We start from the raw sequence: 14,708 nt of genomic DNA, 5'->3' as shown, positions 1-14,708 counted from the left end.
CCAAACAATACTAAACTCCTGTCTAATACATACTAGGAACTAACTTAGCATCACCTGACACAAGATAATTCTTACCTGACCGAGAGAAGAGACAGAGCTCTCATTACCATGGTTCTTGCCAGAAGAACCTGAGCAGCAGCAGTCACTCTCCTTAAAGCCACCACCCGGTCATGAGGGTTTGCTAAGGCAGCGGCCTGCTCACCTAGTGTTATTCTTCCAGAGGAACTCTTTTCTACAGAGCCATGGCAACCTGAAAAACATATCCAGAGCACTGAAAAATTTTCCCATTCTATCTATGTTCTGGGCTGCAAGGAAACACAGCAAACCAATGTGTTTTGTTCATTTGGACTTTGTTACACAGAAAATTCCTTGGGAGAAAGAGACAGTTCTAAGGCAATAACCTGTTATATATGTTCCTTAAATTTTTTTGGTTTTATTTTGTTCATATATCATATTATATATAACAGACACAGAAAAGATACAGTTTTTAAAATATGCTTTAAGTATACAGAAAGGGCTGAGTCACCAATACTAATTCTTTATTTTGTATTCCCGAGAGCAAAAGTTACCCATACCCTTTCATGCACATAAAAAAAAAAGACTGCAAAATTGGTTTTAGTCAGTTCCAGGATTTCCCTATTTTCTTTAAAAAAAATCATACTCATATTTTATAAATTTTCTTTTTATTACTTCGGCATTTCATAAAAGCAAAAAATGAAAAATATTACCTTATACCTTGAAAATGTTCAAACAACTAGCTAAGGATACTTGACGGGGTGGAACAATGTTGTATTACTATTTATCCAGTCTAAGAAACAAATTAATACAGACTCTAAAAAATCAATACCAATTATCATTTCAGTTTACCTATTTGCATTAGAGTCTCTTCCATACTGTTGGTAGCTGTTACCATTGCTACTGATGCTCCCAAGGGATCACTGTCAGGGAACTGAACTGGTTCTGGTACAATGCGTCGGTCGTTTAAACCAAGTGGTCCAGCAAGTAATTCAAATTCTTCTTCACCTGTTAGCTTTTCATCTTCATCAACATCTAACATGTCCCAGTCTTCTGGAATTTAAATAAATAAATTTATGGTATGTGAATATAAACATGAAGTAACTCTGCTGGCAACGGTTACTGTGAGATATGTCTAAAATGCAGATGGACTGAAAGCCCAGTGCCCACAAAATATGCTATGGCACCATCTCCTGGTGACCCAACCAAACTGCACTCCCTGAAACATAGTGAGAGTCTAAGGGAAAGGGAGTCTGAGTCAAACCCACCTAAAGCAACAGCAAATGTTACAGCTGGTAATGAAGGTTTCAGCTAATAAAAGCTATTGTTACGGGGCCAACAAAGAGTTCTTAATGCTATCCACAATCATTAGAGAATCAGTTATTTGAAGTAAATGAATGTTCCGTATAAATTCACGCTGTCATCAGTTTTGTACTTTTTACTTTCCTCAATCAGGATGGAAATTCAAAATGTACTCCATACTTTCCCTACTTCGAAAAAAATATATGCCACACAGAAATTAACATTCTGTGGTAAAGCTAGTATTTGAACCCAGGTCCTTTCCCTTTGATTTTTAAAACTAGGGCTGTTGCTTTCAAACTACCTTTAACTTTTCAGAGAAAGTTTTAAGTTAATATGTACTTAAATACCAACACATACACATAAAGTAAATTTTAGTAACAGATGTTAAGCAGAAGGTATATACAAAAATACATGTAAAATAAAGAAGCTCTCAAAACAACTACCTTCATACACACTGTCCTGCTTGCCAATTAGATCTGGAGCTTGTCCCTTGTACCTGCACCAAACATGAAGAACATTGTATTTTTATACAAAACAGTTAGTACCCAAAAATGCAAATTAAGTCATTAGAACATTTTAAAAGGTCATTAATAAAGCAACACAAAATAAAGTGTTTCAGGTTATGGGCTAAGAAAAACTACTGGTATGTAGGTACACACATGCTTACAGAATCAATGATCATTTTACCAAGTTACTGGGGGGGTTTCTAGGTCACCTACAACACTCATCCAGACCACCTTAAAGATTTTAATAGTTGACAGTAAGGGCAAAAGCCCTGCTCACTACAGATTAATTGCTATTCAAGGATATAAAGAAGTAATATTTTCACGGAAGCTCAATTTAATCTAAACAGTCTATTTTTTTTTTAATCACCAAAAAGATCTTAAGATGTCAAACAAAAACAGAGTGAAAAACACAATGAAAAAATTGACCATAAGCCTCCTGAAGGTTAAGGCAAGGGTCCTGCCTTAAGGCAACTTGCCTGCCAACAAGTTGAAGGTTCATAGAGTCAAACTCCAGTCAAAAACCTGCTGCCATGGACTGCAGGATCCCAGCTCTGGCAAAACATGAATTCCTCAACCACCTTCATCCTTCCTGCCCCCAATTCAGCAGTCATCGGACTTAGGGAAAGGTTAAGTGTAACTCTTCACGTTAAAATAAGCTTTAATTCCCACGTCTTGATGAGAGATACTTTATACTCTTCATTCAGAGGGGGTGTGGATATCTACGCAATTTCAAGGTACCTTTCAGAACTTGTTGTCTTGGATTTGGTCTTCAGGGCTAAGTACTTTTCCCTGCAGCTGCCGCAGAGCAGGTAGTATGGATTTCCACTCCCACATTCACCACCGAACCAGCCATCCACATAGGAGCCGTTGCTGCGATAGCCCTGGCGGTTTGCACTGCGCCCACAGCCTGGGTGATTTCTCTTCATGTGCTGGTTGAAGCTGACGACACTGCACTCACACAGTTCACACACCACCACTTCTTCCCTGTCTTCAGACTCACAAACATGCTGCACAAAATTTTATATCAAATCATTAGTCAATTTAACATAAAATTAAGAAGAGGTAGATATTTATATGTTAAATGAATAACTTTGTTTACGCATGTTGGAACATTTGCAGGATTTTCATTAATGTTACATAACAAATTTCTTTCAAATCAGAATTTAGATCACATGATCTCAAGGTGTTCCTTGCTCTTTCTCAATCTAATAAGTTATAATAAAATTAACTCACTCTCCTACTGAGAAGAGTTAATAAAAATGACAATTAGCACTATCTCAAATGGCTTTTTAAAAATCCCTCTAATAAACCTACTTTACATCTGGTCATAACATGCATATCTATTATCTGAATTTCTAAGAAGTCATTAGGATTCATTTATCTTATTAACTTAATATAGTAGATGCTCTTTTCTATAGGATTCAGACCTGTGAAATTTTCACGCTCCCCGCTACAAAAGCATAATGCTAAACAATGAAAACATACAAACCCACCATGTACCCTGCCCCTGGATGGAGGTAGTTACAAGACCTAGGTGGCACTGGTTCTTAGAATGAGGCACTACAGTGATTAAATGGAACCTATGAAGGAGAAGAGCATGCATTCAGATAGAAAGGTGAGCACAGCAGCCATGTTATACACCCAGAAGAGCTAAGAATTGATGCCAGTTTTGTAATCTATCTTTGACATTACAATCAAATATTAACAAAATATGGCTCTATTCATCTAGTCTGGGGAGGGAAATGATAAAATCATACAGAGAAAGCAAGAGACGCTTTTTCTTTTTAGTTTGTAGGTATCAAAGTAACCTTAAGCATTAGAGCCCCAAACTTTAGGATGAGATCTAAGACTTTTCAGAGTGTTACAACTCTAGGCAAGGCTGTTATTAGTAAGCTCTATGAACAGGAGGGCAGGAAAATAAGTCAGAGCAGCCCCCGCTGCAATCACACACACCCAGGTAGGCCAATCCAGTACCTCTGGGATCCACATTCCCAGAATATCATTGTCACTGGTCAGGTCTTGTCCAAACATAGCTTCCATTGCTTCATCATCAAGATCAATTTCCAATTCCTCATCTAAATTAAAGTCATACAACGCCCCTGGGTCTTGTTGCAAAGATATTCCTTCTCTCCGACTTTGATTCCTGTGGGCCTGCACAGAGCGGTATAACCCCGCTCAGAACAAAACAAAAAAGGCATTTTATTTACATGCATAAAGTAATTCTGAATATTTCACCAGTTCTTAACTGCCTGGATTCCAGACCATAAACATAAAATCTGACCTATCATGTGTGATTCTTCTTCTATAAAATGGGGTAATAGCACTCATACTTCACAGGGCTGTTAACAGGTTTAAGTAAGATAATCCATGTAAAATACTTCAAAATGTAATATGGAAAACACTCAGTAAATGTGAGCTGTTATTATTCTTTTAGGGTTACTTAAAAAAATCAGTCATTATATATTAAGTACACATCCTGTATTTTCTAGTTCAGTCTTAACTTCTCACTATTACTATAAATTACTGAAAAATTATGTTTTAATAGTTCAAAAATCAAACACCATTTTGACAAGTCACACATCCTAGTTTTTAGTTTAGAAAATATGTTCCCTATAAATTACACTTCACATGTCTAGAGCATAATCCCAGAAGTATTTACTAATGTAACAATGAAATTTACTTTTGCTTTTCTGGGGCCCTACCTAGTAGTTTTGTCCTAAGGTCCACAGAGTACATCAGAAAAGCCAGTGACCACTTTAGCACAGTGCTCTTTTTAGCTCCTTCTTAATATTAATGTGACATTTTAAACATTCATCTTCACTTCTTAAAGTATAAACAGCTCGAGGGCAGAGACAGCATTTATGAAATACCTCAGTATCTACAAGTAACCAGTATAGACTTCTGTACCCAGAGGGAGCTTAAAAATAAATTTATGAAAGTATGCTGTGATTTCAATGCAAAATTATGTAAACAGGAAGAAAAATGCAAATAGCTGCTCTGTTAATGTGGAGGAACTGAGTACTTAGTATCATTAGTTCATCTTTTTAATGCTGCTTTCACACTGACTTTAAAATATAAACTATATGACTTTCACCAATAGAAGGATGTGAAGCATATAATTACCTGCTCTTGCTAGCAATGTGCGAGCAGCTAAATCAAACTTGTGCCTTCTTGTTACTGCTGAGCGACCCCTAGCTGGTGGTCCACTTCCAGAAGCTGCATTCTCTGCATGGTCCAGATTATCAGCACTACAAGTGCAAATTTAAAAGCAACACAGATTTTTAAGAACCATCATAAATGGAAAGCACAGGCACAAGCTTACTTATGGTCTTGCTTTTTCCTCCAAATATTACCAAGAATAAAATATATTTATGATAAAACTGAAACATAGCTTGTCTTTGGTAAAGCTCCTAAATTATAAATATGTCATATTGCCCTAAGCAGTAATTTTACCTATTTTTTTTTTTTACTTTTATTTATTTAAGTAGGCTCTACACCTAACATAGAACCTGAACTCATGGTCCTGAGATCAAGAGTCACACACTCTACCAACTAAGCTAGTCAAGTGCCCTTACCTGATTTTGAATTATGCCAACAAGGGAATGATGCTTAATGCATGTTCAGATCCAAAAGAGATCAATGGTCTTAACTAAATTCTAAATGATTCAACACTTAAAATTTGAAATGAAATGACAATCCCTGCCTACGAGAAACGTATTTCAAAGTTATGAAAATATCCACTGAGATTGTCAGAAACAAGTCTGCATATAAGACACAAGCCTTGGTAACCAAATCCATTAAATCAATTTCTAATATTAAAATTAACATTCTATATCATTTATAAAGGAGAGTTATTTTATCAGAATGTTTATTTCAGAATAAACTTGTTTTAATTGTTTCTTTTCAGTTTAATTTCATGTAAAAATTATTACCTATTTTCTACAAAAACATCCATTCAAGACTTGTCATATCATTTTTACGCTTCACAGAAACATAAACTTGTAAGCGAAACGTCCATCTTTTCATATACCTCTAGTTAACAGCTTTACAAACCATTAAAAGCATCTATGAAGGGAAATAAATGGGACACTTGGAAGCACCATTTATAACGCATAAAACAAGTACGGAAACTGGACTCTCACCTTTCACTAAAGCCTTCTTCCATTTCAGCAGCATCAGCTGATGGTATGTCTCCTGGTGACTGCAAATAACAGGGATCATTTGATTTCCCACCACTGCCTAGGACAGCTGCTCCGTGTCTTGAGTCAGCTGTGCTGCCTGGCTGGGGTTCCTCCTCATCCTCATGCCCAGGGTGCTCTATCATCCACATGGCAAGGACAGTGATGTTCTGGGCATCAGCCTCTCCTCGAGCACCTGAACAGGTGAAAAAAAAGTATGATACTGATTTTGGGCAACATAATTATTCATGGCATCAATTTAAGAGTGTCTGCTATGACACCATTATAACTAAATCTGCTATTAAAAAGTTTTATGGTCTCTTAAAACAATGTGTCACCCTCTATAATCGGGCTTCTCCTATATGTATATACTGATATATTAAAAACTTATCCTACCTGTGGCTTCCATGGCTTTGGCAATCTGCCGGAGAGAGAACCCCATCTCCAGCAAGGGTACTGCAATTGCTGGAGGAGGAGGAGAAGTTGAAAGTCTGCTGCTTGGGTCTGACAAGGCTGAAACAAAAGAAAGAGAGTATAAAGTCCTAAATATCAGTATATACTATGAGTAAAAAGTGTCCTTATAGTAACTGTTAAGTCCCCAATTTCCTAATACTGTCTACATTTATTGAAATTTTATTCTATTCAGAATTCACTAAATGTGGAACTAAATTGGGATTTTGTTACAGCTTTTTAAGGTTTTTCATAAAGCTAACATAAAACAAAGCTGCTGAAAAAAATATTAAATGTTTTCTTACTTTGAAATAGTTTCTAACTTACAAAAAATTTCAGACTTAAGAGAAATTTGCAAGCATAGTACAAAAGAATTCTTTCACCCATGAACCACTGGAGAGTAAGTAGCAGACATGATGCTTCAACTCCCTTGAATACTCTAACAGTTAATTAACTCCTACAAATAAGGACACTGTCTTGCATAACACAGTCTCAAAGTCCGGAAATTAACAATGTTAATATCTATCTAATCCAGATCTCATTCTAGTTTCACCAGAACTCCTGACAATGTTCTTTACAGCAGGGTCCAATCCAGGATTATCACCCTTCCATTTAGTTTTCAGATCTCTTCAGTCTCCTTCAATCACTTTGATACTTTTAAGATTACAGGCCAGCTATATGATAGGAAGACCCTCAATTTGGGTTTGTCTGATGTTTCTTCACGTGCTTTTTGGCAGGAATACAAAACTGATTCTGCCTTCTTCTCATTACATTCTACTAGATGGTACATAATTTCAACTTGTCCCATTGCTGGTGATGCTAACTTTGATCACCTGAGTTAAGCTGGTATCTGCTAGTTTATCTCCTGATTAACTAAAAAAGGTACTCTTTTTTTTTTTCCTCCCTTTGTAATAAATATTTGTTGGGAGGAATTATATGTAAATAGCCCATTCCTCATCAAGGTGAGACTCACTAACATCCATTAATGTTTATTGGCTGAATTATTTATTATTATGATGATGATGATGGTTGACAAATGAAGATTTTCTAATTCCATCATTGCTTTCAGATTTATCAGTCTCCTTTCTCCATCAGTAGAGATTTTCATTGTATTTGTGGGTTATTAGATGTTATTATAACAATGATTATTTATTTTGATGCCCCAAACATTCCAGATTTGGCTAGATGTCCCTTCAATCTAGTTTCTATATCCTTGAGGCATGTGCCCATAATTCTCTGAGCAGTTTATCACTTTCTGGCACAAGATATTCTAGGCTCATCTCATACTTAACCCTGAAATCAGCCATTTCTACCAGGAGATAGGGTTCTCTTTTAGTAGAGAATGGTATCTAGAAGACAGGATCTTGGCACTAGGTGTGTTTATTGCTACTAAGGCATCACTGTTCCTAGGTCCTTTCAGTGGACAGTGCTGATAGAAGCCCTGTGCCTCATTTAATGGTTTTTGAATTCAATTAAGAAGGAAAAAAGAAGGAAGCAGGGAGAATGACAACTTTCATTTTTGCTTAAAAAATGTCACTACTCCTACAGTGGTAATAGTCCTGACACTTTTGTTGGACTTCTGCTTCTAGCCATGATAGAATAACAGAGACTGGATTTACCCTCACCTTAACAACTAAAAGAACAGATGGAATATATCAAATGATGGTCTGTAGACACTGGATGGCAGGCAACGTAGGACAGTGACCTCTGAGAGAAGGAAATCAAATGAGGCGAGGTATACAATTGCCTCAGCATATTTGCTGGAGAGAATTTCCAAGCTGCAGTTCAGGGAGGGCAAATTCAAGCTAAACTCAGCGGCCTCTCTGAACTGAGGACAAAAAAGTAAAGAATTCAAGATGGCTAGCATTCACAGGGTAGAACACCAGAAAGGAGAAAGCTGTATGGAAAGAAGAGAGTTGCACAAAAAGCAAAATTCAGAAATGTACAGAAGGTCCTTCTTTTTCCCTCAAGTCTTCAGCTGATGCTAATGCAGCAACTACCCAGAACTAGGGAAGGAATTACCAAAAAGTAGCAGGCAGAACAATCCTCGAGGCTCATACAGGGTTGGGAAGAATTTGTGTTACCAGAAGGAAAGAACTACGATACACAAGGCACTGGATAGAATACTAAGAAAGGTATTAGTTCAGTGGTGGGGAAAAATTCAGCCAAGCTAAAGGCTGTTCTGGTCCCTCCTAACAAAGCTTAAGAGGAAGGCTTGAAAGAATCAAATTATTTCCAAGTAATTTAACTGTATCCTATAACAAAGTTAAAGTATATTTAAATAAATACAAACTATCAAGCACCCAAAAAGGTAAAATTCACAATGTCTAGTAACCAATATAAAATCACCAAACATCCCCCCCCCCAAAAAACCCTGAGAAAATATAATTCAAAATAAGTAGAAAAATTAGTCAACAGAAACAGACCTAGAAATTAGATACGTGTTAAGAAGAGAATGATATTTAAACAGGTATAAAGTTGATGTTCATTATTTGTGCATTCCATATTTGCAAATTCATCTACTCATTAAAGTTAATTTGTAACTCCCAAATCAATACTTGTGGTGCTTTCATAGTAATTTACATGCACACAGTGACAAAAACATTTCAATCTCCTGACACACTGGTTCCTAGCTGAGGTATAACAGGTGATGCTTACACTCTTGTTTGAGCTCCGAGACTGTAAACAAGTCTCCTTTTCATGGTCTATTTAGTGTTATGTGTTTTGCAGTTTTGTGCTTTTTGTTGGTGGCTTCACTATTTAAAATGGCCATGAAGCATAGTGCTGAAATGCTGCTAGTTTATTTTTTTTTTAAGTTTATTTATTTATTTTGAGAGAGAGACAGAGTGTGTGCGTACAAGCTGGGAAGAGGCAGAGAGAGGGGGAGAGAATCCACAAGCAGGCTCCACAGTGTCAGTGCAGAGCCCAATGCTGGGGGCTCAATCTCACGAACTGTGAGATTATGACCTGAGCCGAAATCAAGAGTCAGACGCTTAACCAACTGAGACACCAGGAGCCCCTGTCTAGTGTTTCTAAGTCCAAGAAGGCTACAATATGCCTTATGGAGAAAATGTATGTGTCACATAAATTTCATTCAGGCATGAGTTATTGTGCTCTTGGCCATGAGTTCAATGCTAATGAATCAATAATATATATTAAATATAATGTATTTAAATAGAAACATACATAAAACAAGGTTATATACTTGACAAAATGTGACCAGAAGTTCACAAAAACCTACCCTTATATCTCCCTTAGGAGTAATGGTTCAGTTTTCACTAATTCAGTGTTCACAGTGACTTTATAGAACATAACTATCCTAATAGTGAGAACTGACCGTTATTCCATGTATTTGATAAGGCAGAGAAAAGATTAATAAGCATGTTAAAGACATGGAAGACTGTCTTTACAATGTATGAATGGAAAAGTACTAGATGGGACTAAGAGCAAATCTGATTCTGCAGGAGAAAAGATTAATGACCAGAAGACACAACAATAAAAACTATACAAAATGGAAACAGACATTAGATAAACAATAAAAAATAAATAAAAAGATATTAAAAAAAAATCAAACCATTAGTGATCTGTGGGACAACTTCAAGTGGCCTTGTATACACATAACCATAGACACTGAAATGGAGTTATACAACAGAAATACATCTGAAAAATAATGAATTAAAAATGTCCAAATTTAAAGACAACTAAAAATCCACAGATCCAACAAGCTCAAAAATCCCAAGCACAAGAAAACTAAATCAGGGCAGATCATAATAAAATTGCTTAAACCTAGTGATAAAACAGAAAAATCTTAAAAGCAGCCAAAGGCATATTATATCAAGATTAGAATGACAGAAAACTTATCATGCAAGCCAGAAGACAGCAGAGGATCTTAAAGCACTGAAAGAAAAAAAATCGTGAATCTAGAATTCTATACCCAGAGAAAATATTTTTCAAAAATGAAGGTAAAATACACTCTTTTAGATATACAAGAGCCAAAAGAACTCATCACTAGCAGATCATTACAAGACACGTTAAAGGGAAAGCAGAAGGAAATTATACCATATGGAAATTGGGAACTACATAAAGAAATAAAGAATCTAAGACCTGATAAATATGTGTGTAAATATAAAATACATACTTTAGATTTCAAATTTCTTGCAAAGACAACTGGCTGTTTACAACAAAAATAATAACAATGTGTTATGGGCTTTATAACCTATGTATATATTAAACGTATGATAAAAGTACAAAGACTAAGAAAGGGGAAATAAAAGTATACCATTGTTAGAATTTTTAATATATATGAAGTGGTACTTGAAAGGAGCCTGTAATAATTAAAAATGTATACTATAGACCTGAAAATAATCTCTAAAAATACACATATAGCTGATAAGCCAACAAAGGAGGTAAAATGAAATAATATAAAATATGAATTTAACAAAAAGACAGAAACAGAAGGAAAAGAGAAGGAACAGACGACGTGAACAGAAAGATGGTAAATTTAAACACAACCCTACCAATTATCACATTAAATGTAAACAGTCTACACACACCAATTAAAAGATAGAGAATACCAGGTTGGATTAAAAAAGCAAGACCCAATGATAGGTTGCCTTTACAAAGCCCCTTTTAAATATAAAGACACAAAAAAGTAAAAGGCAAAAATGATGGGAGACAACATACCATCCTAACACTAATATATTTATATCAGATAAAGCAGATTTAAGGACAAAGAATATTACCAGGAGTAAAGAGAGTCACTTGGTAATGACAAAGAGGTCAATTCACTATGAAAACATAAGAATCTTAAATATTTATGTACCCAAAGAGAGTTTTAAAAGACATGAAACAAAAACTGATAAATGAAAGGAGAAATAAACAAATCCACAATTACAGGCAGAGATTTCAACACTACTCTATCAGTAACTGATACAGTAAGTAGACCAAATACTGATATTTACTGATACTTCTTTATCAGTAGAGATAAAGAAGACTTGAAAAAACAATCAACTACCTTGACTGACCAAACATTTACAGAACACTCCACTCAACAATAGCATAATACACATTTTTTCCAAGTCACATGGAATATTTACCAAAATAGACCATATTCTGGGCCATAAAATAAGTCTCAATAAATTTAAAAGAATTCATATTATACAAGATACATTCTCTGATAACAATGAAATTAGAAATTAGTAAGAGAAAGACATCTGAAAAATTCCTAAAGATCTGGAAACAAAGTAACATACTTCTAAATGACCAAAATTGTCAAAGAAGATATCCATGGTAAATTAGTACTTTAAACTGAATGAAAATGGAAACACAGCATTTCACAATGTGGAGGTTACAGCAAAAGCAATGGTGAAGGGAAATTCATAACACTAAAAATGCCTATAACAGAAAATAAGAAGGGTCTAGTATGACTGATGTATAGCATACTCTTTCTCTCCCAACTAGCCATAAATGAATCTACAGCTTCAAAATAGAGAAGACAATTTAGTTTGATAGGGCAGATCACCCTTAATCAAAATCACTGTTTTACCTTCAATGAGAAAAAACAGAATGCCCATGTTATGAAGTCCCACACATCAGGAATACCAAGAGGTCTGGGTGTCATAGTGCATGACAGCACACGCACCTGTGCGGTTAGCTGGCCTTGCTGACTGGGAATCAGGAGAAGTTAAGCTTTGCCTTCTTCCTACTTCATCAGAAGGAGAGGTTGGTAATGATGATATTGGAGGAGTCTGTGCACGACGTGTGGGAAGTACAGTGGTAGTTGGGTAACTAGAGAACATTTGCCTTTAAGAAAACAATAATGGTTAGCATAAAAATCCAATTAGAAAATAATACATACATCACAGTCTTCTTATAGAAAAATATTCAACCTGGAAAACTTTAAGTTAGCTATGGTTTAATGGAGGAGGGGAGAAAGACTCCCAACAATTTTAATAATCATTATCACATAGAATACATTTACTATAAAAGTAATGTTACCATTTGTTTGGCAAAATGCCAGCAACATAGCAGGTGAGGGGAAGGCAGCAATTAATAAAATAGATTTTTAAAATATCCCTGCTTTCATGGAGCTTTCCTTCTACTGTAAGAAGATGACAGTGTTATTTTGATAGGTATACAGTAGTTAAAGAATAAGGGCTTTTAAAGATAGCTAAATTACAGTTACTTCAAATATAAATTTACTAGCTAGCCATGAAATTATTCACATGTATTCAAAGTAATAGACTATAGGTAAGTTATGGAAAGAAAATAGAACTGCCCAGTCACTTAACACAACTGAAAAACAGCATATGAATGGTATGCCAGCCATGTAGAGGGGGAAAGGTACAAGAGAGGCAGCCCCTCAGACTGAGAAGGCACACACTGGCTTAAGAATAAAATCCAGGAAGGTCCTCATTGACTGTCTACTCTTCAGATTTGTCCAACAAAATAACCTTTTAAGCATCAAAAAATACTGTCTACCCAGTCAAATAACTGATACATGATATTCACACAGGCAGCAGTTGTTCCCTGATCTTTCTAGTGTTAAATGATGCTTAGTCAGGCAGAGACAACAGCAGCTCTAATATAGTCCCAGCCAACAACAGGCAAACAAAGACTGAGAAGAAAGGAGGAGTCACAAGGTCTATGAATGCCTGTGAGAGCAAGGGAATATTATTCTACCAGTGAATGCCATGTCTACACTGCACAGCTTGGAAGGCAACAAGGATTAAAAACCATATTAGAATATCCTATCATTCTTCTTTTCCTCCTTTCTTGAACAGAAGCACCCGTGGAACTGTTATCAAGTGAGAGAGTTAGGATGTGTGAGGACTGGGCAATGGTAGCTGCTAGGATTATTACTCTTCCTGCCCAAGACCAGAGCAGTAACTCAGTTGTGTGAGCTAAAGACTACTGCATTAAGGGTCCGGTCAGGTCCCTTATGACTCAGGTCATAATCTCTCAGTTCGTGAGTTCAAGGCCCGCATCAGGCTCTCTGCTTTCAGCGCAGAGCCCACCCTCGGATCAGATCGTCTGTGACAACCCTCTCTCTTGGCTCCCCTCTGGCTTATGCGCACATGCGCACTCTCTCTCAAAAACAAACATTTAAAAAAAAAAAAAATCACTGGGGAACCTTAATTAGAATGTAAACTGTGCCCCACCAGACCTACTGAATGAGACAGGGGGATACTTTACAGTCCCAGAGCCTTAAAAAGCCTCCCAGGTGGCTCCTGTGGACACCAAAAATTGACAAGCATTACAGTAATAGCCCCTCTCCTACTCTCTAAGATGTCAGCCTACACAATGGGAATGATAATAACCTGTCAATTATGGGAAGGGGGGAAAGAAAGAAGAAAAAGGGAGACTACCCATTCTACTGCTCTTTATTTCACTTAGGGCCTACTTAAGGGAGCTCACAAAATAGTCCCTCCCTAATGATTTTCTCTTAGAAGTTTTCATTTTGTGTATATAACTGGTAAAGTGAAACAAAAAGAAAACTCAGACGTTATTTGGAATTTACAAACCTACTAAAATAGGGTTGGCTGAAGAAGTATCTATTGTAAGACAGGCTCTTTCATTTGAAAAGTAGACTTGTTTGATCTTACAGTAAGAATGAAAGTATAATTAAGAAATTATGCTTAAAAGGGAAATAACTAGAGAAAATTATTTTCATGGAAGTGACCTCCATCTTGAAGCTCTAATATTCAATACAAGCATTTACTTTTTGAGGAAAAAAATATCCAAAAGCCTAGCTGAAAGAAAAGAAAAGATCATTATAAGGAGATAGACTCCTACACTATCTGACTGTCAGCAGCATGGGTGATAAATCCAGACCACCCCTCGACTGGCTATGAGACTTGTGCAAGTTATTTAACTTGAGGGGCATTCCCAACTTTAGCAAAATGGGTTTGACTTTATGATCTCTTAGGTTCCTCCTAGCTCTAGAATGCCTTTAGTTGGGCACATTCTTCACTGACAGAACAATCACGTGTTCAGAATCATAGGCATCAATACGGCAGATGTTAAAGGTCAACTTCCCTACCTGAGAAGACTAAGTGGCATCACTCCTGGGGATTCAGATGCAGGTACTGTTTCTGTGTCAGTGACTGGAGTGGTGGCAGTTGTGGTGTCTTCCAGCGAGCTGCTCATAAAGGAAGTTGTGCTCGAGGCTGATGGGCTAGTGGTAACTGGTGTTTGTGCCTGCTGGGCTTGGTCACTTTCTTCAGCTTGTTGATCAATCTCTATAAACCAAGGTAAA

General features: G+C 36.4%; 1 protein-coding gene and 1 long non-coding RNA gene across 15 annotated transcripts in view; one reads left to right on the top strand and one right to left on the bottom strand.

Moving 5' to 3' along the window:
* The window catches only part of HERC1 (HECT and RLD domain containing E3 ubiquitin protein ligase family member 1), a 186,294-nt gene that overhangs the window by 40,923 nt on the left and 130,663 nt on the right, over positions 1-14,708 (bottom strand). For 8 of the 10 annotated variants that reach the window (XM_042941773.1, XM_042941772.1, XM_042941782.1 and 5 more), the window contains 10 exons: positions 14,493-14,691; positions 12,093-12,253; positions 6,398-6,514; positions 5,966-6,197; positions 4,947-5,071; positions 3,777-3,997; positions 2,562-2,830; positions 1,761-1,813; positions 868-1,068; positions 76-250 (listed from right to left, as the gene is read on the bottom strand). In XM_042941773.1, the coding sequence (XP_042797707.1) occupies positions 76-250; positions 868-1,068; positions 1,761-1,813; positions 2,562-2,830; positions 3,777-3,997; positions 4,947-5,071; positions 5,966-6,197; positions 6,398-6,514; positions 12,093-12,253; positions 14,493-14,691 (1,753 nt within the window). The remainder of the gene's footprint in view (positions 1-75; positions 251-867; positions 1,069-1,760; positions 1,814-2,561; positions 2,831-3,776; positions 3,998-4,946; positions 5,072-5,965; positions 6,198-6,397; positions 6,515-12,092; positions 12,254-14,492; positions 14,692-14,708) is intronic. The other 2 variants (XM_042941777.1, XM_042941779.1) reach the window with 2 other exon arrangements.
* Positions 14,113-14,708, top strand: part of LOC122221938 — a 46,631-nt gene continuing 46,035 nt past the window's right edge. For 2 of the 5 annotated variants that reach the window (XR_006203523.1, XR_006203524.1), the window contains exon 1: positions 14,114-14,535. This is a non-coding gene — a long non-coding RNA (uncharacterized LOC122221938). Of the gene's footprint in view, positions 14,536-14,708 lie in introns of all 5 variants that reach the window. The other 3 variants (XR_006203522.1, XR_006203521.1, XR_006203520.1) reach the window with 3 other exon arrangements.

Source organism: Panthera leo, chromosome B3, assembly GCF_018350215.1.
Source record: "Panthera leo isolate Ple1 chromosome B3, P.leo_Ple1_pat1.1, whole genome shotgun sequence".
In the NCBI taxonomy this organism is placed as follows: domain Eukaryota; kingdom Metazoa; phylum Chordata; class Mammalia; order Carnivora; family Felidae; genus Panthera; species Panthera leo.
The sequence above is the reverse complement of the archived record's forward strand: the minus strand, read 5'-3'. Positions and strand labels throughout refer to the sequence as shown.